Raw genomic sequence first — 23196 nt, forward strand, 5'->3', positions numbered from 1 at the left:
AGTAACTGGTACTGAGATAACTGGATATCCACATGCAGAAGAAGGAAGCTGGACCCCTATCTTACACCATATATGTTACCTCAAAATGAATCAAAGACCTAAGTAAAAGAGTGAAAACTATAAAATTCTTAGAAGAAAACATAGGTGAAAATCTTTGTGACCTTGGATTAGGCAACAGTTTCTTAGATATAACATCAAGAATACAAGGAACAAAAGATGAAATAGATAAATTGGACTACATCAAAATTAAAAACATTTGTGCTTCAAATACCATCAAGAAAGTAAACAAAGAATCCACAGAACAGGAGTAAAAGTTTCCAAATCATATGTCTGAGAACAGACTTGATTCCAAAATATATAAAGAACTCTTACTACTTAACACTAAAAAGACAAATAATAGCCTAATCAAAAATGGGCGAAAGATTTGAAAAGGCATTTCTCCAAAGAAGATATACCTATGGCCTATAAGTACGTGAAAAGATGCTCAACCTCATTAGCCATTGCAGAAATGCAAATCAAATAACAATGAGATACCACTTCACACCTAGTAGAATGGCCATATCAAAATGACAGAAAATAACAAGGTCAATAGGATGTGGAAAAATTGGAACCTTCATATACCGATGGTAAGAATGTAAAATGGTGCAGCCACTTTGGAAAAGTCAGGCATTTCCTAAACATGTTAAGTTAAATGTTACAATATGACCTAGCAATTTCACTGCTAGGAATATACCTAAAAGAAATGAAAACATATATCCACACAAAAACTTGTACATGAATGTTCATAGCGGCATTGTTCATAATCATCAAGAAGTGGAAAACAATCCAAATGTCTATCAAGGTGAACGGATAAATAAATTGTGGAATATTCATATAAAGAAATATTATTTGGCAATAAAAATGATTTAAGTACTGATACATGCTACAACATGGATGAATCTTGAAAACATTATGCTAAATTAAAGAAGCCAGTTAACAAAAGATCACATATTGTATGATTCCATGTATATGAAATACCTAGAACAGGCAAATCTATAGAGACAAAAAGTAGATTAGTAATTGTGGAGGGCTGGAAGAAATGGGGAAATGGAGAATGACTGCTAATGGGTACAGGGTTCCTCGTTAGGGAGATGAAAATACTCTAAAATTGACTGTGGTGATGGCTGCACACACTGTGAATACACTGAAACCAATGAATTTTATCCTTTAATGTGTGAATTGTCTGGTGTGTGATACCTATCTCAATTAATAAAATTTATTGTAATAAATATACTGTAATAAAATAATAACAGCAAGGCTTTTCGGCCATTAAAATAAAAGAAGCAAGTTTTAGGATACAGCTTGAGAACAGTATGACTGAAATCACAGGAAAAAAACTGTGACATCAGTTCAATTATATTCTTCTTGATTACAGCGTGTCAAAGGAAATTTTTTAAAAAGATGAAAATGAGATTAAAAATGTGAATTACAAGGGGCTAGTGACTTCATCTTTTTTATGTCATTAGCAAACCAGAAAATACATCTCCCATGGCATATACTGTAATTTAAATTTTGTTCAAAAATTAAACCATTGTCACATTAATAGTAATGGCAAGATTTTGGAGCTGGGGCCCTAGTGATTGTCTATTTCAACTCCCAGTTTTTACAAAAATAAACTGCTCTACCATTTTTCATACCATTCCATACTGCTTCCCCTCTAGTGTGCAAACATTACTTTTTACTTAATGCAATTCTAATAAGTTGTCTTCTGGAACATTTGTTTCATGGCCTCAAGTATGCAGATTTATTTTTATCTTAATTTTCTCACACTGTCTTCTTTTCAAGCTTTGCTCATTTGAACCTTTGTTGTTTTGGTAGGTGGTGATGGTTTTCTTTGTGATATACATACATCATAACCATTCACCCTTCAGCTTTTTCCTTTTAATATCTTGTCTAGATAGTTAGACAGAACTACAAAAGAATCAAGTAGCAATCTAAAAACTCTTCATAATCACCATTCATTTTTAGTTCTTTCCCAGTGCTGGACTTCTTAAATCTGAGCTCATATTTGGTGTGCCTACAATTCAGTTCAAGACCATCTCCCAGTATTTGTTTCTAATCTTGAAAAGAGGAGGAAGTCTGGCAATTTACATTCCAGATTTCAAAGCAATAATTATTCCAAAGAAAAAGAAAAAACTTTACAAGTACTTTAAAGACATAGGGGGCTTCCCTGGTGGCGCAGTGGTTGGGAGTCTGCCTGCCGATGCAGGGGACACGGGTTCGTGCCCCGGTCCGGGAAGATCCCACATGCTGCGGAGCGGCTGGGACCGTGAGCCATGGCCGCTGAGCTTGCGCGTCCGGAGCCTGTGCTCCGCAACGGGAGAGGCCACAGCAGTGAGAGGCCTGCGTACCACAAAAAAAAAAAAAAAAACCACAAATAAAGATATAGGTAGTTTTCTCCTTTCCATTTTTCAACTTGCCAAATTTATTAGATTTCCATATCGAATCGTTCCTCCTCTTCAGTAGAGATAAATCTTTCTGTGATATATTTCAAAGTCTATATCTTAACTCACATGGTAACATGTAACAGGCCAGAATCACTTGAGGTACAAATATCCTCCAAAACTGAATTATGTATCAGGAGAAGTCTCCGTAACTATAAGAATAATAAAGACATCACAACTGGAAACAGTCATTAACAAAAGTCATGCAAGATATGAAGAGGCAAATTAACACCTAAGTAAACAGTGGGTGAATCAGGCTGAAGACGTTTTCCATCATTATTACACATTCTCCTTCTCTCTCACACATATAGTGGCTCAAAAAAATTATGATATCTTGATCTATAAGGAAGTTTTACTAAATCTTTAATAAATATATCTTATCAATGAAGTTATAGTCTTCTGAAAAACTGATATGAAAAAAAAGTAATCTACAGATTTATCACCTTCCCCTACCTATCTTTTCCTCTTTATCCCAGTCACCACCCTTTTCTAAGTCCTCATTAAATTATGCCACTATTATTTCAACAGCCTCTTGGCCCTCTTCCCTGTCCCAACTTTTAATACGTCTGGCTTGATAATAAAATAACTAAGTTTCCTAAAATACCACTTTTCATAGAGTCACCCCTATACTTAAAAGCTTACAGATGCCCCTGTTATCCACCGTCATCTCTAAGCTTCTTTGTCCAGCTTTCAGGGTCTCATATATTGTGGTACCACCCTGTCTTTTCAAAAATATTTTGTGTTCCCACAAACATGGACCCTCCTCCACTCAGATAGGCAGGTGTTCTACATTTCATCAAGATGGGATATATGGTAGGAGAATAAGGTTTAGGGAATAATAACAGTCCCCATTATTTACTAAAGATTATCATGTGCCATGAACGATGTAAAGCACATTACGTGTGCTATCTCATTCTCTCCCTACATAAATGTGTGTGTGAGAGGTTTCCTGATTTTACAGAATGAACATTGAGCCACAAAGAGATTAAATATCTTCTTCAAGGTTTCTAAGCAACTAAATGGCACAGCTGGCAACCTATGTCTGTCTTACTCCAACACTCAAATTCTTGCCCACGTGTTGAATTTCACTTACAGCGAAACTGTCCACTGGGCAGATGAATATGCAAATCTGAAGTTCAAGAAGAGAAACTAAGAGGGATATTTTGCAGTTATTGTCTTATGGTTAGCTGTACCTATCTCTAAGAATGAGCTTGTCCACAGAGAGGGAGTATAATAAAAAGAGAAAAAAACAGGAACAGAATTCTGAGCAAAAGGGGAGCTTGGAAAATACTGAGAAGATATGAGGAGAACCCGGAGAGTTACCCAGCACAAGTCAGAGAAAAGGAATTTCAAGTCACAGTAAAGGAGCATGATCAACTCATAAAGCAAAAAAAATTAAGTAAGGTCAAGTAAGGTAAAGATTGAAAACCGCTCACTGGAATTGTTGGTTAAGAGCTAGGGTGACTCAAAACTTATCATCCAAACCTGAACAGTTTTCAGAGTGAAAGAGGGCTCTATTAGCAAATACCCCAGGACCATGGAATACTGTCCTATGCAAACCAGGACACATGGACACCCTGTAAGAGGTCACCAGTGCCCTTCATACAAACAGTTTCAATAGAGAGACACAGTGCAAGCCACACTGCTGTGCGTTCAGAATGAATGTGCGATGAAGAGGTAGAGAGAGAGACTAGTCTTTCAAGAACTTTGGTTTGATTGATGGGTAACAAAAAGGTTACTGCTGGAGGGGAATCCACTCCCACTTCCTCCTTCTTCCTTTGTCTGGTTCCTTCCTCTCAACTCTACTGAAACTGCTTCCCCAAATGGCACCAGTGATTTCCAACCAGCTCAGGCAGAGAATAAGCATCCTCTGCTTCATCCACTTCCACAGCATCTCCATTGTCCTATGCCGCTAGCCCTTGAAACCCTCTCTTGCCGTGATTTTGAGGCACTGAATTTTATCAATTGTCCCTATTTCTCTGACTACTCTCTGCTCTCATCTACCTCTCCTAACCTTAAAATCATCAATATATCCTAAGTTTCTGCCCTGAGACACCTTCTCTCTTTTGTTTATTCTCTCTCCCTCGTGGTCTCATCCACTTTCACCACTTTCACCTTCACCAGTCACGCAAATGAGTCTGAAATCTTTTCCTCTGTCCTCAAAACTTTCTCCTAAAATGAATATCCTCATTTCAAACGAAGGACCATACATCTCTCTCCAGTGGTTGGTCCACAACACGTCACCAAACCTGTCAAAAATACACATTATGTTCTTTGTAAACCAGCGATCTGTACGTTTTCTTTTCTACAAATTGCCACACAGATGACATCTAAACCCTCAGCCTGGTAGTCAAGGTATGGTTAGAGCCTACCTGTTAAGATTTTGCTTCTACTACACATGCAAGTAAGCTCTAGACACGAAGCGTTCTGTGAGTATTCACTGCACATTACGTGGGAACCCACTCTTAGAAAGGTGGGGGTTATAACTTTAATGAATGCTACTGCTTCTTCTAGAATTCTCTCTTCATCTTACACTGGCTAAGATTCTGGCCAATCGGGCCCCACTTCTTCCACAGGGACTTCTTGGTATCCTTACTGAATGTCCCACGCCATTCTTTAATCTCAAACTCAACTTTGTATTTCTATGGCACTGCAAGTCCTTAAGACATATTCTGTCTTGATTATCATAAAATGTACATAACATGTACATTATCCTCCCTACTATATTGGCAGCTCCTTAAAATTAGGGTATGTCTCTTAATAGATACACAACAGCTATTTATTATTTAGAATGGATAGTTGTCATTTGTGTAATAGATGCACTTGACATCTTTTCATTCCTTACTTGAAAATCCATTATGTTTATCACCCTCAAATACAAAAGAAAAACTGACTATTCATGCTCTGACATATTAAGCATCCTCAGTAATCATTATTTTTAAAAATATATCTCAATATAGTTTATGGACATGCAATGTGAGAGAATATTTTATTGAATGGGTCCATTTTTAGGTACATCAAAAATAATGTGACCACGTAAAGGTGTATATTTAAGCAATTAAATTTGTATAACACAAGCAAGCTCAAAAGTAAAGCCCTTTAATTCCTAGTGTCATAGCCTAGAATTATGAATTACTAATTGGCTATAATAGGCAGTGATCTGAAGTAGAACTTCTTAGTCACTGATTAGTTAAAACAATGAACGCCAGCAAAACCTATTTTTAACACCTCAGTGTGTGTCACCCGGTATTCTTTGTCCAACAGAACTGTACCTTTAAATACGGCTAATGCCAGATGGTCTTCTCAATAACAAAACAGCAGGAGGCAACATATTAATGCTACTCAACAAGCAAGTCTGCAGACACTCAACCAATGAAATTAGTCTTCAGTTGCTAAGCCTTTCTGTCACCATGGCAACACCTAGTTCAGGAAAAATATTGGATTTTCAAGATAAATGGGCCACCCGTCTTAAAACTCCAGTATCCTCCAAGCTTACGATCAGATACTTCAGCTAAAAGAACTGCCTAGATCTTCTCACTCATCTCAAATCAGGTCTACCTATGAAAAGCCATTTGCCCTTCCATTTAAAAATATTTATGTACATTCAGTTTCTAACTTTATTGACTTCCTAGATAAACACACTCCATTTAAAGGGGTGTGTGTATGTACATATACTTGCAGGCTAACAGTTCTAAATATAATGACAAATGTTACTGTCTTAGAAATTTTTCACTGGTACATACTCTTATCAGTCTGTTATTATATCTGATTCAAGAGAATAATCAAAAAAATAATGTGGAAAGACCAGAATGACATTCGTATTGTTACCTAAGATACCTAATATGAATGTTCAAAGTAACAATTAAATCTTACTTTTAATACAGCTTCATTTTTAAGTTGAGATGATAATTTTCCCCAAGGGAGATGATCTTGTTTTACCTCATGAAAATGCAGGGTATCTGAAATAATGTTTGGAAATATACTGTAGAATCAAGATATGATGGCGGGGTGGAAAGGAGGCTTACTTTGGAAGCAAGGAGACAGGGTATCTTAGAACATGGCAGCAGCTCCCACTCAAATCACATGGTAAGAAGAATTCTCCAAAAAGGAAAGGGAGAAAGGCAAGAAGAAAGGAGACAATTCAGAAGAAGGAAAGGGGATGAAGCAAATGGTATCTAATGAACTGATTTTTTGTATTTATTTAACAATGTAGCTATATAGAAATATATTTTTCGTATCTTGGTTTTGCCACTTATAAGCCCATGATCTCTCAGGTAAAGGAACAAATCACTTATCTCTCTGTGCTTCAGATTCCTAATTTATAGAATGGGGTTAATAATAGTATCAACTCCATAGGGGTTGAGGATTAGATGAGTTAAACCTTTAAACAGTACTTGACATATACTAAGCATTATGTAAGTATGAGGGAGAAAAAGTATACTCATTTTATTTTCACAACATTTAAATACGCTTGTTTAGCCTTTCTATTTCATCGTTAAACTTTATTTTCTACCTTACTTATACTTTGCGTGTGTGTGTGTGTGTGTGTGTGTGTGTGTGTGTGTGTGTGTGTTGGGTCTTCGTTTCTGTGCGAGGGCTTTCTCCGGTTGCGGCAAGCGGGGGCCACTCTTCATCGCGGTGCGCGTGCCTCGCACTATCGCGGCCTCTCTTGTTGTGGAGCACAGGCTCCAGACACATAGGCACAGTAGTTGTGGCTCACAGGCCTAGTAGCTCCGCGGCATGTGGGATCTTCCCAGGCCAGGACTCGAACCCGTGTCCCCTGCATTGGCAGGCAGATTCTCAACCACTGCGCCACCAGGGAAGCCCTATACTGTTTCTTAATGCTTTTTGTTTTCAAGTTTGCTCACTTCCTTCTTTTATTTTAAATGCTATGTTTCAGTCTGTCCTAACCTTTTTAACCATCTTTTATTATCTTAACTTCTTACCTGAGATTTCCTATATTTGATGGCTCACTTCCCCAGAGCTCCCTCAAAGCCAGGATGTAGGAGTTACAACAGACCCCAGGCCACAAACCGTGGTGAGTCTGACATCAGCAGCTCCTACATCACCTGGGTCACCTCAGCCCAGTTAAAGATGACTTAAGGAACTCATCCCAGGAACCAAAAACCTCCCTGTGCAAATGATCTGATGATCTGAAAAGGTTTTCTCATGAAAACTTTGTTGTATTTGAAATTTTAGCATAAGTGCATGTGAGTGCACACGCGTGCACGCACACACACACACTTTGAAGAGAGGAGAAAAGACAAAGTAAATGGAACATCTTTGGGGTGCCTCCTTTTTGTGGGGAGAAAAAAGTTGGAATGGTCTTTGAATAACTGACTGGATAAAAGTCAATCTAGTTTTTTATTTACTTAAGAGAAGGGGGGGATCTTCTCCGTCTCAGGGTTAGCCAGGTCCTCTGGCCCATGCACGCGAGGCTGGATTGTCATATCCTACTTCTAAAGTACTCTGGGCACCCGTGGGCCTTGCACCTACCGGGTAAGCGCTCTCTAGGATTAATGTTTCCTGACAGTCCTGTACAATTCTCTACATAGGAAAAAACAGCCAATAGCTTTGAACTACACAGAATGCACAGCATTTATGATTTCAAGTTTTATCCTGAACTGTCTATTTAACTTCTGAATATATACTTAACAGAAAGCAAGAAACAGATGAAACCTGGATTCACATCTTTTCTTTCCATTCTAATCCATTTATATAAAAGAACTTGGAAAATGATGCTAAAAAGTCACTTTTTAATAGTCTGGCAAAGAAATGGCTGCTAATAAAACTGCCCAATCAAAGATCACAGTATTACTCACTGACCCCTGCTGCACTCAGAACTCTCGCCCCCCAGCCCTTCTTCCTGACCTTGCATCTGATTAGGCTCTGGGCTCCTACTCTCCTAACGCCCAACGGTTATGACTGTGCACAGACCAAATGGGGAATTAAAGTAATTATCTGAATCATTCAGACCAAACACCTTCATCTGAAATAACATAGTCATCAAAAGGCAAGTTATTTACCCTGAATTAGCTGAAACTACCTTGTCATTTCACTGTGTTATTAGCCCACTTCCTGCTCATGAGATCACAATCTCTCACACAAACATCAGACTGAAGATCTGGGCATTTTTTTGCTTGCCCATATCCTGACTATAAATTACCAACAGAACTTATCATCTAATCATTTTGGTAGAGTTTCTCAAATAGCAAAAACCAAAACAAAAAATTTCACCCATATTTTATGTTCTTAAATTCTTGCAATAATTCCACTATTTTCTGAACAATAATTTAAGGAGGCACTTTATTCCAGGTACTGTTCCTATACATATTTATTCTTTTAATATAGGCTATTTGTTAGATATGCAATATATCAATAATTCTTATACCACAGTAATGTTTTATAAAAGATTCACAAATATGGAAATAAAGTTCTTTAAGAAACTGTATGCTGACTGTTGGTTTGGAAAAATTCTGAACAAATACGTAATCCTCTTTAGCACAAATAACTTTTTTCACATTAAAATTTAATGCAGACACATGAACAGGTCAACATGAGCACTATTTTCCTGAAAGGAAACCTCACCCAATTTAAGTTATTTATACACCATGCCCCTAATCTCCAACATATAATGCATTCTGCTTGGCGCACATGAACCTCGAACTGGCTTACAAACCATAACCTAAAGGCTCTCTCCCAGTGTTTACATTCTCCTAGGATCAGGATTCCAATTTGGAATACACAACTCAGGAATGTGGGATTTCACTGTAAATGGTCAGTGAGATGGGGGATGTCTGGCTGACATTCCAAAAAAATTGCCTTTATGTCTTCTAGGAAGCACTATTGTATAGTATATATCTGATCTTTATTAATAAGGTTAATAAGTTCTTGTTTTGTAACTTCTGTGTAACTCTCCTTCCTTGGACAACCTCTGGTTTTGCCAATCTTGAAGCAAGATTAAGTACTTCATCCCATCTCCCAAAGCAATCTACCACACAAAGCATCACAGAGCATAGAAGATTCTGTGACGTCGCCATTCAACATGTCTGTTATCCCCTAAGTTCTCGTAAGCCACCAGCCATTAAGTCTTTCTCTCCCTCTCTGAGTCTTCACCCAGCCTCTGAAAATATGCCTCTTCTTTTTGTTCAATATTTTTATGTATTTAAACTGAATAAGTTTAGCCCATTCCTGAGCCCTGAAGGCCCAGACCTCAAAAGAGTTCATCAGAACAGCCTTTCAACAAAAGCTTGTTTCTTCCTTGAGAGAGGATTCTACTGCCAAGAAAAATAATATTTTCTGTATATACTTACAGTATACTAAAGTGATTTACTTCAGTCCTTTCTGGATATTTTTTGCCACTCAACATACTCTCCCGCCACCCAGGCCCGGTCCCTCCACCTGGAAACACCCATACCCATTACAGCACATAGGTCAGGAAACTGCTCTAAGAAATTGAAAACACACTGATAAGTTACATTCCTGTACACTCCCTCACAGACTTCAGTCCATGTAAATAATTCATGACCCTCAATGGCCACAGAAGTTATGTTTATCCCCCATCTGTATACATTGCTGTGAGGAATATTCTGAAAAGAATGCCCAACTTCCTTTATCAGGAAATGGGTTCTAGCCTCCTCCAAGGCTACACAAGCTCAAGCAGGTTGTTTAAAATCTCTATGAAACTCAATTTATTCACCTATAAGAGTGTTCCTTCCAGCTAGGGAAAAAAAACTATAATTCAATGTTTCACAGTTCTATGTAACATTAATGAAGACTGGGCTTAACACAAGGAGTGATTCAAAATAAATTTACCCTAATTAAAAACGTACAGTTGGAAATTTTAAATAATAAACATTTCTGCATAGTGAATTTTTCTCCCAAAAGCATCCAACAAACTACATGGTCATATATAAGTGTTAGACAAGAGCAGCTAGATGAATGCTCTGGAGTGGCTGCAGGGCATGGATGCAGCTATGGGCTGCATCCTCCTTCAATAACTCAGACTATAGCACTTTCTTGTTGTGGTTCTTATTTTTGTTAAATACAGTTTTTGAAATGCATAATCAAAACAGAACACAAATTGAGCAGTATATAACCGCTGGAAATTGGCCTAAAAAAATCAAAATTACTTGACATCATTTTACTCCATGCCTTCAAAAGAGTGTTCAATAACAGCTACCTAGAGGGGAAAAGGAATTGTAATCAATTATTGCCTATTACAATATAATATACATTATATGCTTCATATCATTATAATTATATGATATATATAGCCATATCATTATATATATCATATATATATATATATATATCATATCATAATCTCCATCCCAAATAGTTTTACCCTCATGACGAGGGAAATCAACTCTAAAGGACAACATCCTAAAAACTATATTCTCTCTAACAAGGTGGAAATTTCACATTAATGGAATGTAATTATCTGTCACAATACTTACTGAATATTGGTATGTCACCGCTATGAGGGATAGTGGAGAAAAAGACACAAGAAGCGTGAACGATCTTACACTGGCATAGAATGAAGTCCTCTCTTCTACTTTCCAGATGTGGTTCATCCTTTAAGACCTGCTCAAGTCCCCGCCTCCTTGTGAAAGCCCTCCTTTGATGATCTCTCTCAACTTCCTGTGGAAATTGAATTAATATCTTCATCTTAAGTACTTTGTAAAATACTGTTGTTTGTTGCTCCTTTTGTAAGTATCTCTTCAATTTGCAGAATGTCACTAATATAGCAGGCACTTGGCAACTCTTGTGAAGTACATTTGAACTACAAATATAATAACACACACATAATGAAAGATGTACTTCATTCTGACCTGCAGTACTCAAAAGAGTTTGATTTCTAAACGTGAACTGATTTAATAGCATTTCTGTCCGGTGTTTCCAAATGTCTAGTGAATGAATGCCTTTAGTTTTCTTGGTAATTTGTCCAATTAGGGTGATTTATACCTGCAAGTTGTTAGTAGGGTCTAAAAATAATAAAGTGTTACTACCTTGGTCTGGGAACTGAGGACATCATGGAAAATGTGGTATGGGCTATAACGGAGAGCCTTCTTGGCCTCTTGGAAATGCTGGTAGGGGTATGAATGTTTTGCTTATGTTACTATCTTTACAGAGGCTATAAACACTTTACCTTTATTCTATAAGTTTGGGGGAAATACCAGCCAGTCTCACCCTCTGTACATTCATTTCAGAAACACATTCTCATTCATTCCCTCTCCCTGTGCACACAGGTCATAGAATTACCCCTGCCAGCGATTCAGCTTCAATGTTAAAATAACAACTGCAACAATACAAGTTTTAAAACTATTCAGGAAAAATGCTTGATGTTCCTAAAAGTTACATGTCATTTTTTAAAATACAGTTTGTGCAAACTGAAGTAGAGTCCAAAGAGAAGGGGAAATGGTTTATTAGAACAATACCAGGTGCCCCCAACTCCCATCTATCCAGCAATTTAAATCAACTATGAAAAGCACACCAAAAAATCTAGAAATAATGGAAAAGAGGTCTCAAAAATATTAAAAACACTTATCACATAGTTCATGGCTTTTACCACTCATTCAGGGCCTAGCATTGTCCTCAACATACAGCCCCCCATGTAGACACTGAAATTAATATACTCTGTCAACGAAGTTTCTCCAGGCCAGTCCACAGGTACCAGTGAAGAGCAAATTAGGCACTAACGTGGGTTTGAGGGATACAGTAAGATTGTGTATAACTCACACATATGAACCAATCCCCTGTAGATACCGAGGGATGACTACACAGACTTAACCAAAATGTGTATATTTTAAGACTCACAAGATTCTCCAAAACATAAATAACAGCATAATAACACGATAAATATCAGCAATTTATGTACCTTTTCATAGGGAATTAAGATCATTGTGACAAGATCTTTAAAAAACAAGAAATCTACATTTCTAATTTTTCTTTTAAATACTTTTCAACAGTAGGCAGACTCTTCCTGCATCTTTAAGTCCCCATAAAGGTAAATATTATCTAATTCCTCACCTGTGATAGGTAAGAAAAAGCAGTTCATTTAGGACTAAACGAGGTTGTTCATGGGGAACCATCGAGTAAACGGCTGACAAATGAGCCAATACATGTCCCAGTGGGTTCATGACCCACATTTATGAGATGAAAGCCTCCCAGCTGATACCCAGACAATGACCCTTTCTTATTCAAATACCCACAGAAGAGGAGGAAGCAAAGGGTTACGGGGGGGGGGGGGGGGGGGGGCGGGGAAGAACACGCAGGGCCACATCCATCTGTTAGGGTCTCCAAACCCACCTCAGTGGGTACCCAGTCAGAATCCTCATGAAAGTAAAGGCAAATTTGGCCAAATATTTAAAATCCTGGTGGAATATCTGAGGGCGGGGGGGGGAAGAACACGCAGGGCCACATCCATCTGTTAGGGTCTCCAAACCCGCCTCAGTGGGTACCCAGTCAGAATCCTCATGAAAGTAAAGGCAAATTTGGCCAAATATTTAAAATCCTGGTGGAATATCTGACCATACTTAAAGAGGGCAACAAGAGCCCAAGAAAACTTTCTGAAAGAAAAAAACTTTTGAGATATTATTTTTTCCATATAAGCCACTTAGATAAAAGAGAAAATTCTTCAATTCCTGATAAAAGCTATAGAAAGAAGTAAAAACGATTAAATTGAAGGGTATTTTATAGATGCAAGTGAAATTTAAAATACTGTAAAATGACAGCTCCACTCATGATTATCCTGCTGTCATCAAGACTTAGACAAAACCTACATGTCTATACAGTATTTCAGTCCATGTGTCAATATAGCATTAGTCACTATACATCTATAAAATATTCACATGAGAAATATCTACCTATATTTTGTATTGCTTTAACATCTTCCAAAAACTGAATTTGACTCGAGAAAATACATTTAACAAGCAGATTTCTCTATTTATATTTTGCTATATACGTTCCGCTGATTTCGTAGAGTTAGTGCTGTTTCCAAAAGTACATTAACTTAAATCCCATGATGTTGATTATGTGCAGAATCTGGCCTAACATTTACTGAGTTCCCACAATGAATAACACTGGTTTTCTCCAATAAAATTTTAAAAAATTGTACTGAACGATGTCACGACTTGAGACAAATGGAACTATTTCAACAGATCTGTTGTACCTTAAAATCAAATGTCCGACACCACACCTAAAACACAAAAAGGGCAAAAAACATTTTATTTTGCAAATGTCTAACATTCCCAGTAGTTTCACCTGCAGATACTGTCTTTATATCCGGCTACATCAAGAAATAGTATAGGGAACTATCTGACCCTTGCATCTATATGCAGCATATATTTTGTAGAATCAAGGGATATGTCCACTGGTTATGAAACACGTCAGTTAAGCTCAACATGCGAAAGACTGAATCCAAGACCAGTACCCAAATACACATTTCAATATGCAAAGGAGCTGCTTAAAAGGGTGACCGGCAGATAGAGTAAAATAGCATATACAGAGTGGGCATTCATTAACTATTCCCTAAATTAAATTGACAGTACTAGCTATATTGACAAAAGCCTACAGCTTCTTTTCCTCTTGGAAAGTCAATTTTAGCTTAGAATGATACACAACAATTTTTATAAAGGTTATGAGAAAAGGTTATTTTAAAAATTACCCCTTGGCTAGGAAAAGAAAAATAAGAGTATTCAGGACATTGGTCAGGGATGTGATGGTCCAACCTGTATATTCAAGTTTTCCTACCCTGAACTCATGGTCAAAGCTTATGATTTGTACAAGTTGTTGAACTGAGCTCTAGAAACAAGATATTTCTTGGGGAAAAATTACAGAATGGCAGTGAAGGAAGATTTTCTGGTTTTGAATACTTTAGGCTATGCAGGAAGGGAAATTGTGTAGGTCCATTCTGGTGGCATCACTTTGGGAATCTGAACATCTGAGTAGCTGCCTGCATGTGCAAACACATGAGATAATTGTTGCTCTTCCCAATTACCTTGACATGAATCACCACAGCAAGGGATTTTTTTAGAACCTGGATTTAAGTTAAAGGTCTCATTTAAAAAATAAGTAATCTGTATCCACTTTTTCAATAAACAGCTTCTGTTTGAAATCAAACATCTTTAAAGTGAATGGCATTATTATTATTGAACTATGATGCTCAGAGTGATTTCATAGTAAACCAATTTCTATTAAAAAAACAAAATATTTACCTGTAGTAGAAAGTTGTTTCAGGACTTATTATCATAATTAACTTATTTTTGTTTACGAATCAACTTTGTAATTCTCTACATGAGCCACCTTAAAAGTTACTATATAGGGACAGTTATTAAAGTTGTAGGTAAAGCATTGGAACATAGTAAGAGGTACTGGCAACACAGTCTCTTCTCTGAGGCCACATTGTATTAGAAAGAGCTGGCTGCTGGAAGGCCTACAAAACACCACATCCTGAATTTCAAAAGAAAGAGAAACATTTGCAGAGCAATGGACTGGCAGCAATTCCTGTAATTAAGGAGATGGGAAGGAAAGAGTAAATTTAAACATGTCTCAAATTTGAGCTCATTTGACCCATCAGCTAACTTTCAGATAAATCTCCTCCTCTTCAGCATTTTCAACTGCATGATTTGAATGCCATTTTCATGAGGGCAGGAAAGTTAAAACCTGGAGATGTATGGCTTCTATGTGTAAAACAGCCATACTAAGGGCTCGGAATAAATTTTTTAAAAGCCAAAAATTTTACTAAGTGAATTTTTACTAATTATCTTTAGAACTTTTATTTAACGCTTAAAAAGCAGCTTAACTTTCTATCAATAAAATGTCTCAAGAGGAAAGAGGCCAAGAGGAAAGAGCCTCATACTACATCACTTACAATAAACACACTCGAAAAGACGTGCAGTAGATGGATTTCTCCATTTTGCAAAACCGGACGCATCACAACAAAATATAAGTGTTCACATAAGGAAAATACCATTTCTATCCTTTCTTGATATCATGCTTCTGGCATGCTAACATGTATTAACTCAACACTGAACTTCAACACAGCTTTGTTTTGTGATGCCCATTCTTGCCTGTTTGAGAAATTTCAATTATTCCACAAACATTCACTGAGTGGATGCTATGTCCTAAGCATAGAACTAGACATTTGGGATAAAGAAATGCACAAAGTACAACTCCTGACCACAAGGATCTCACAGCTTACTGGGGGAACACGTATACCAACAACAGAAAATGCCATAATAGAGATAATCGTAATTGTTGACATACTTCTTTAAGAGCTTTACATTTACTACTTCATTTAATCATCACATTATTGTCATTTTGTAGGTGATGAATCTGGGGCTTTGAGAGAAGTTAAGTGACTTGCCCAAGAACATTTAGTTTAAAATAGGAAGCCCTAATCTAAACTCAGGTCCCCTGACACTGAAGCATATACTGTAAACCTTGATGCTACCTCTCTTCAAAGAACTGTGGAAACACAAAGAAAAGACCCCAGTGGGGGTAAGAAAATTAGGTAGGGGTGAGAAAGGAGGTTTCGAAGATCTTTCACTTACACTGAGTCAGTAAAAGAATAAAGTAGTCAGGACCTGAGCAGTTTTATTATAAATTCTTCAGAAAAATCAGTTAGTTTGCCAAAGTAAATGCTGGAATTGCCCTAGATTTGTTTAGCTACCTGAAGATATAGTTCATCAAATAACGATGAACACTTACACTGTTTCTACTGAATGAAGCAAAATAAGATGTCAAGCTGAAGCAAAGCAGTAATGTCCTACATTTTAAAAATCGATAGAAGACAAACGTTTGTGAACGAGGAAACATTGACGATGAGAGGGTAGAAGTCCATCAGGGCCGCCTGCCGGGCTTGTGCAGATGGACTTCCACTGCAACAGGTAAGCATCCAAGGTCTCCTGTGATGACACACCAAGGAGGCCCCCTCCCAATGAGGAAAGCCAATGGAGCACACTCCAGACCAACTTCCAGTTGTGAAGAAACATTTTAACAAATTACCCCATGCTCTTAATAACTAGATGAAAGCAACTTCATTAAATTCTTTTCTATACTACTTTGGCCTCACAGCAGCCCTGTGAGGTTTGAGTTTTTAAAGTATTCCTATTTTATAGACAAGAAAAGGAGGTACACAGAAGTTAAAAGCATGAAGCTACGTAACAATAAAAGAATGGTAATGCATTTGTCACTTTAATCTTTCCAATAGAAAGTATCTGTCCTATGCCTCGATGCCTCAAAATCATGTTCTCAATTCAATAAGCATAACTTAAGAGCTTACTCTACATAAATCACTAAGTCAGCTGTTTATGGGCAAAAAAATGGAAAACATATGCTCCCCACCCCTAAGGAACTCCCTATTTGAGTGTCTCTGCTAGAGAATTACCAAATCAATCCTTCAAAATATGATAATGGATAATAGTGAGCTAGTGCTGTGCTTCTCTAACTAGTGCAATACCAGGTACAAGATAAGCTCCTTGGAGGATAAAAGGGAGTTCCATGGTGAAAAAGATTGGAAAATACTGTACAGCAAACATCTAAGTTGGAGGTTTGAAACATACATTAGCATATTAAAGGCTCTGATCAGTATTGCAATATATAAACCTGTTTATCTTTGTTTACTTAATCCTTCTCAAACCAAACTAAACTAATGTTCCATTGAATACACTTTGGGAAAAGCTGGCTTATGTATCACCGCTTCTTACTGGAGCTGTTTTTGTATTTGTCAAAAATATCTTTCCCAAAGAACGGTAAAGGTGGGTATTGGAATATCCTCTGTGCTACACAATGAGGGAGATGCTGGCAGATGATTCCTTTGCCACATCTCAAATCAGTTTCCATAGAAAGACACTTATTTTGTCTGAGTACAGGATATAATGTTAGGGGCCAGCTCAATTTCCTCTCTTCCTTTAGCCAATCACAAGTCAATCAAGTACATTATTTCTGGCAAGAGCTACATTGACTCACTTGGGTCTAAAAATAACTCTTGACCACATGTGGTATATCTAGATCCTTCTCCACAATCTAATGTCAATATTCACCAGTTGTAAGGTGCTACTCAGCTGTAATCATTGCCCACTAATTCACACTAATCTGGTATTAAAAGAGGCCATATGAAATAACCAAAACCCCACTTTTTTTTTTGAGTTGTATAGAAATTTTGCCAGCATTTAATGTTGCATCACGATATTTGGCAAATGCACATTGGCATTCATACACTTTAAATGTGAACATATTTGGGGAGGAACAAGTCCAAAATAATCATTCCAGCCTTTGAGAGAGGAAAATCTATGCCCTAAAGAATGTGTTTCTAAGATAACATTTTAGCTATAAATCAGATTTTCTCCCCAAGAGCAATCTTAAACTACACGTGAAAGAATTAGTGTTTTAAACAAACTAATCTTAACTCATGTTTAGCCCTAGGAGGAATGGTCTGGGAATACAGATTCCATTGCTTAGACATAAATTAAGAAAGGCTTCTTTTATGAGTACTGCAATAACTGCTATGCATGCCTAGGAGAGCATATATTTGGGTTTGAGAACATGAGTCCCTATGTGTAGAAACATTTTAAATGTATAAAATATAAGCAAACAGAAAGAAAAATGGGAAACATGATCAGGCTTGGCAGGTATCATACCTCATGGGAACATACCCAAGAGCAGAGACTCAATCTTAGCCAAGGCTCCATCCCAGCCCCATGTCTGGCGTCCAGATTCATGATGTGTGAGGAGATAAGACTGGAGCCAAGACCACGCACAGTTCTTCTGAGAATGGCTGAGACCCACCACCCTCCTCCAGTAGATTTGTGCAGGCCTCCAAAGTGATCAAAATGAAAACTGAGACCCAACATCCAGCCGGTCAGGAATCAAGCGGACAGAATAGGTGTGGATATTCCTCCCTGACCAATTCCAAATAGAATTTTCTTTCCCTTTTGATGAATTCAAATGTGGAATATCTGAGAGAACTGATCACTTTCAGATCAGTTCAAATTCAGCCCATGGCCTGGTACCAAACAAGTCCGATGATCACTTTTTCCCCACTCAGGAAGGGAGCTGGTGGGATCCAGGAACACCCTCTGTCCATAATCTGCAAATCTAACCACATCAACTTCTACCACAGGGAAAGATTTGATGTATATATGTCGTTTTGCTTTGGGAGAGTTTTTCTATTATGATAAATACTTAGACGTTAGCTATATTTTTTTTAAAGTTCAGAAAAAGAATTTAGACTAAGAGGTCTAACAAACCTGACACCTCTCTCTTGTTGGAGGATAAAATGAATATGGGCAACTTGATAAAAGTTTTAGTCAAGTAAATGAATTTGTTAAGCTAAATATTATTTCAGAATAGCATCATCAGAAACATTATTTTAACCTTCCCCAAAACACTTATAATGTGAAAACAGCGAAGACAGTTGCCCTCTTTCAAAAGCAGGGGCTCTGTTAAAACATACATCTATATGAGCTACACTGGAATTGGTAAATTTCACTAATCTGTACATTCCTGCCTTCCTGTCATCTATTCTTCAATAACCAAATGCCCTGACCTAACGTTCGCAGTCTCCTCTCTCTGGGCCCCCCACTCCCTTCTTGCAGCACTGACCACCTTTACACTGTCCTCCAACCTCCCAATTCTCAATCCCCCACAAGACAAGGACCATCCTGTGTATCACTGCACAGCCCATACGACTTGCCTCATCTAAAGTGTGGGTGGTTCAAAACACACTGATTGCATCCATTTCTATCTCAAAATAAGTATGGAAATTCCCTTCTCATTTCTTAAAATATTTTAATCTAAAAATGAATATGAAGGCCATTTAAGAATGGTGAATACTTTCCTTCATTCAAAACTTCCTAAAAAGTTAATTCCCACAAGTGCTATCAAACTCATATACTGATCAGATCTCTGCATTCACTAGTGTTAAAAACAAGACAACAGGCCCCAAATGGAGTCACTTATGCTAAGTCCCACATCACCAAACTGAAACTTAATTACAGTTTTGGCTCTCCCAGAAATGGAATCTTAAACCAGTCAATCAGGAACCCTGTGATCAGCACAAGTGAGGTAATCAAGGACTCCTGCCATCCCCTAAAAGAAAGTAACCTTGTGATAACCAGCCCATTTTTTGCCTAGTGTAACCTCCTTGTTCCTGCTCCCTTCTGCCTATAAAAGTCTTTCATTTTGTACAGATCTTAGAACACTTTTCTATCTGCTAGACTGAATGACGTTTAATTCATGAATCACTGAATAAAGTCAATAAGATCTTTAAAATTTACCCAGTTGAATTTTTTTTAACACTAGTTCCCTGAAGATTTCCAACCTGCGCATCTCCTCTAAAAAGGTGGTGGAGGGGAAAATCACCCTGTGGTTTTTTAGTGTTTGCTCATAATAGTTTACTTCAACCTTTAAAAATACAACAATGGGTAGACATTTTGTATTCTATTTATTAAGTAATACCATGAACTTAGTTTCCCTCATTTAACAAGGACTTATAAAGCATGTAATGTAAACATTTCTTTGTCCACCTTCTTAAGATGAATTTAATTGGTGTATTTTGTGTTTAAAAGGAATAAAACATTGAAGGCATTGTGTTATTCAGCAAATGACTGATTCATTTTTTCCCTAATGTGACCTGAGTGTCCGCTATGTGCCAGACCCGGCCTGGGTGCTGGAGACACAGCCCTACCTCATGGAGCCTGCAGTCTGAGAGGGATCTGCAGATCTTGACGGACTATACATTCCAGATATTTAAGCAAAAAAATTATGGTTTTCATTTTCAAAAGCATATCGCATTCTAACAGGAATATCGCTTTACAATTTTGTTTCTAAACTTGAAGCAAGACAACAAAAAGTTAACATTCGCTTTCATATAATCTCTCTGAAGAAACAATTAACAAAATGTGAGGAGCAATCTACAAAAGAATAACCAAAGGTTCTAATTAAGTAGGCAGGAGAATCACAAATATTTAGATTCTCTTTATCGAAGCCTAGGATGTCTTGACTTTGATTATCTGAAATAACTGAAAATGAGTTGTCACATTTAAAATTTTTCTTTATCTTTAGATACAAACACGAAACTAATTTTCCAAATTTCCAATTCTACATGCTGAATCCTGCTAGAGAGCATTACTGAAAATGTTTTCTAGGATCTGATTTTAGGGTTTTGACTGCAAAATTATACAAACCTTTTTGTTTACATTATTTGAAGATTAGAGATATTTCCCATTTGAAGATTTATTATTTATCAACCCATACTCTTTCCATTTCAAGATCAAAGTGTCTCCAAGGATCACCTATTTTCATCCCTTCTCAGTTTATAAATATCATTATAAAACTATCCTGGCCCTATATTGAGAATTTTTACCTGTTTTCTTGCTTTCTTTGTCATTAAAAACAAACAAAAAAACAAGCATCCCATGCTAATGTCTTTAGCCCACATAACTTCAACAGTACCTTTACGATCATAAGACATAAGACCAGGCCTTAAGAGTTATATCATTTCCAAAAAGCAATGAAAAAGAAGCACCAAGAACATTTTTTTTTTTTTTGCGGTACGCGGGCCTCTCACTGCTGTGGCCCCTCCCGCCGCGGAGCACAGGCTCCGGACGCGCAGGCTCAGCGGCCACGGCCCACGGGCCCAGCCGCTCCGCGGCATGTGAGATCCTCCCGGACCGGGGCACGAACCCATGTCCCCTGCACCGGCAGGCGGACTCTCAACCACTGCGCCACCAGGGAAGCCCAAGAACATTTTAAAAAATACCTCTTTATTAATACCAAATGCATAACATTTAACATAAGTTAAAACGTGCCCTAACACACTCAGGAGGAAGATGCATAAGATGGCCATATGGAAACATCTGTTGGAATAAAATCCTGGTCACAAACGACTCATCTCCAAGGGCTAGAGCAGAGAAAATGGAATATTCCTTTTTCCTTAGAAAAACTGTGTGCAGTTTCAAGATCAGAATGCCTGCCAGAGGCCAATTTCTCACCCTCTACCACCCAATGTTGCCAAGATCCTTAACATTCCCTGAGTATCCCAGCAGCGCGTGTACCTAATGCGCACATACAGGTAGAGGAGGGTACGTAGAGCCATCAGGACCAATAAACTGGAAATTAGGAAACAAATGATAATTGACTCTTCCTCATTTCCTCCAAGTTCCTGCCTTCTGCACCTTATCGTTCTACTCCTGTCTGCAAGGAAGGGCGACCTCCTTGCAGAGGCCTCGAAGTTATTCCCTGCGGTCTTCGGTACAGCAAAGTGGGGGTGACAGCGGGTTTGCAGGCGCGCAGATTTGCTCGCTGCGCTCCTACCTCCATCCGCCGCGGCCCCTCGGGCCTGTGCTCACCCAAGGGGGGGCCTCGAGGCTGGGGAGGGCGGCTGGCCGAGACTGGGAGACGGCAATCCCCATCGCCATCACTCCCTCCACGTCCCATCTTCCACCCCAGGTGCCCCTCTCCCTCCTCCCCCACCGCCAGCCCACCCCGAGCGGCGCCCTTACCCGGCTCGTGGACGCCGGGGCTGTCGGACAGCTCGAGCACCAGCAGCTCGCGGCCCTCGAAGCTGCGCCCCACCGTGTAGATCCTGCTGACCGCAGCGCACTGCAGCCACACGGACACCAGCGCCTCGCGCAGCTCGGGGTAGCGGTGGTACTCGAAGGGGATGCCGTCCTCCTGAGGCCGCCGGCGCCGCCTCGCGCCCGCCGGGGGCCCTCCGGGCCCCCGGGCCTCGGCGCCCAGCAGCCACGCACAGGCCGCCAGCGCCCCGCACAGCGCCAGCAGCGCGCGGCCCCCTCGCCCGGCCATCGCGCCACGCGTCTCCCGTGCGGCCTCCTGTGTACCCGGCGCCTCGGGGCGCACAGCCCGCGGGTCCCCTTGCCTCGCCTCCCGGTGGCCTGGAGCCGGCAGCGGAGGGAAGACCCGAGGAGCGAGCGCGGAGCCTGAGCGGAGCGCAGGACGCACCTCCGCCGAGCGCGGGACGCAGGGGAGGCGGCGTGGAGCCGGGCGGGGCGCGCGGGCGCGCGGGAGGGGCGGGGAGGGGCGGCGCCGCGGGCCGGATTTGCGGATAACCGGGGGCAGCTGCGCGATTTGCGGGCTTGGAGCTACGTCAGAGCCAAATGGCGCCGGAACGACCCAGGTGGGATGACAGCTAAGGTTGGGTGTGGATATGTTGCTGTCATCGAGAGACCCGTGACACTGCCTGTGGAAAAAATCACTCTGGGATTGTTAGTGCAGCTTTTAATGTGCCATCAATTCCAAGCCGACCAGGTTTCCATCTTGATGCTCCAAAAACTAGAGAATATTGCAGAAAAAAAGAAACACAAAAGAAGTATTGGCAGCCACTTGCCTTCTCCCCGTGATGTGTCTTTAATAACTGTATTGATAGTCCAAACACAAACCCATGGGTTGGATGTTCATTGATTGCAAGGTCTGGCTGGAAAACAGAACACAATGCACTGTGATTCAGAGGTTTAAGAGACTAAAAATGCATTCTATCAATTTGCAGATACTGTCTTTAATTGTATTTATGCACATTCCTGGATTCTTGGGGGGGGGGGCCGCACAATTGAGATAATGTCATCTACCAGTGCCTATGCCAACCCCCTTTTCTAACTCCTGTGGGGAAAACAGAGTGCAGCTGGGGAGTGCTGGACAAGGGATTTAGTTTGATATTAAGGTTAAATCTTTCCAGAACAGCTTATCTGGG

The 23196-nt window shown here is 39.3% G+C and overlaps 1 protein-coding gene across 1 annotated transcript in view; it reads right to left on the reverse strand.

Moving 5' to 3' along the window:
• Positions 1-22446, reverse strand: part of CPE (carboxypeptidase E) — a 114888-nt gene extending 92442 nt beyond the window's left edge. Inside the window, exon 1 of the mRNA XM_055086006.1 lies at positions 21992-22446. Within this exon, the coding sequence (XP_054941981.1) occupies positions 21992-22295 (304 nt within the window). The 5' untranslated portion in view covers positions 22296-22446. The remainder of the gene's footprint in view (positions 1-21991) is intronic.
• Positions 22447-23196: the final 750 nt, after the last annotated feature.

The sequence above is a fragment of the Physeter macrocephalus genome, chromosome 7, assembly GCF_002837175.3.
Source record: "Physeter macrocephalus isolate SW-GA chromosome 7, ASM283717v5, whole genome shotgun sequence".
NCBI classification, from domain to species: domain Eukaryota; kingdom Metazoa; phylum Chordata; class Mammalia; order Artiodactyla; family Physeteridae; genus Physeter; species Physeter macrocephalus.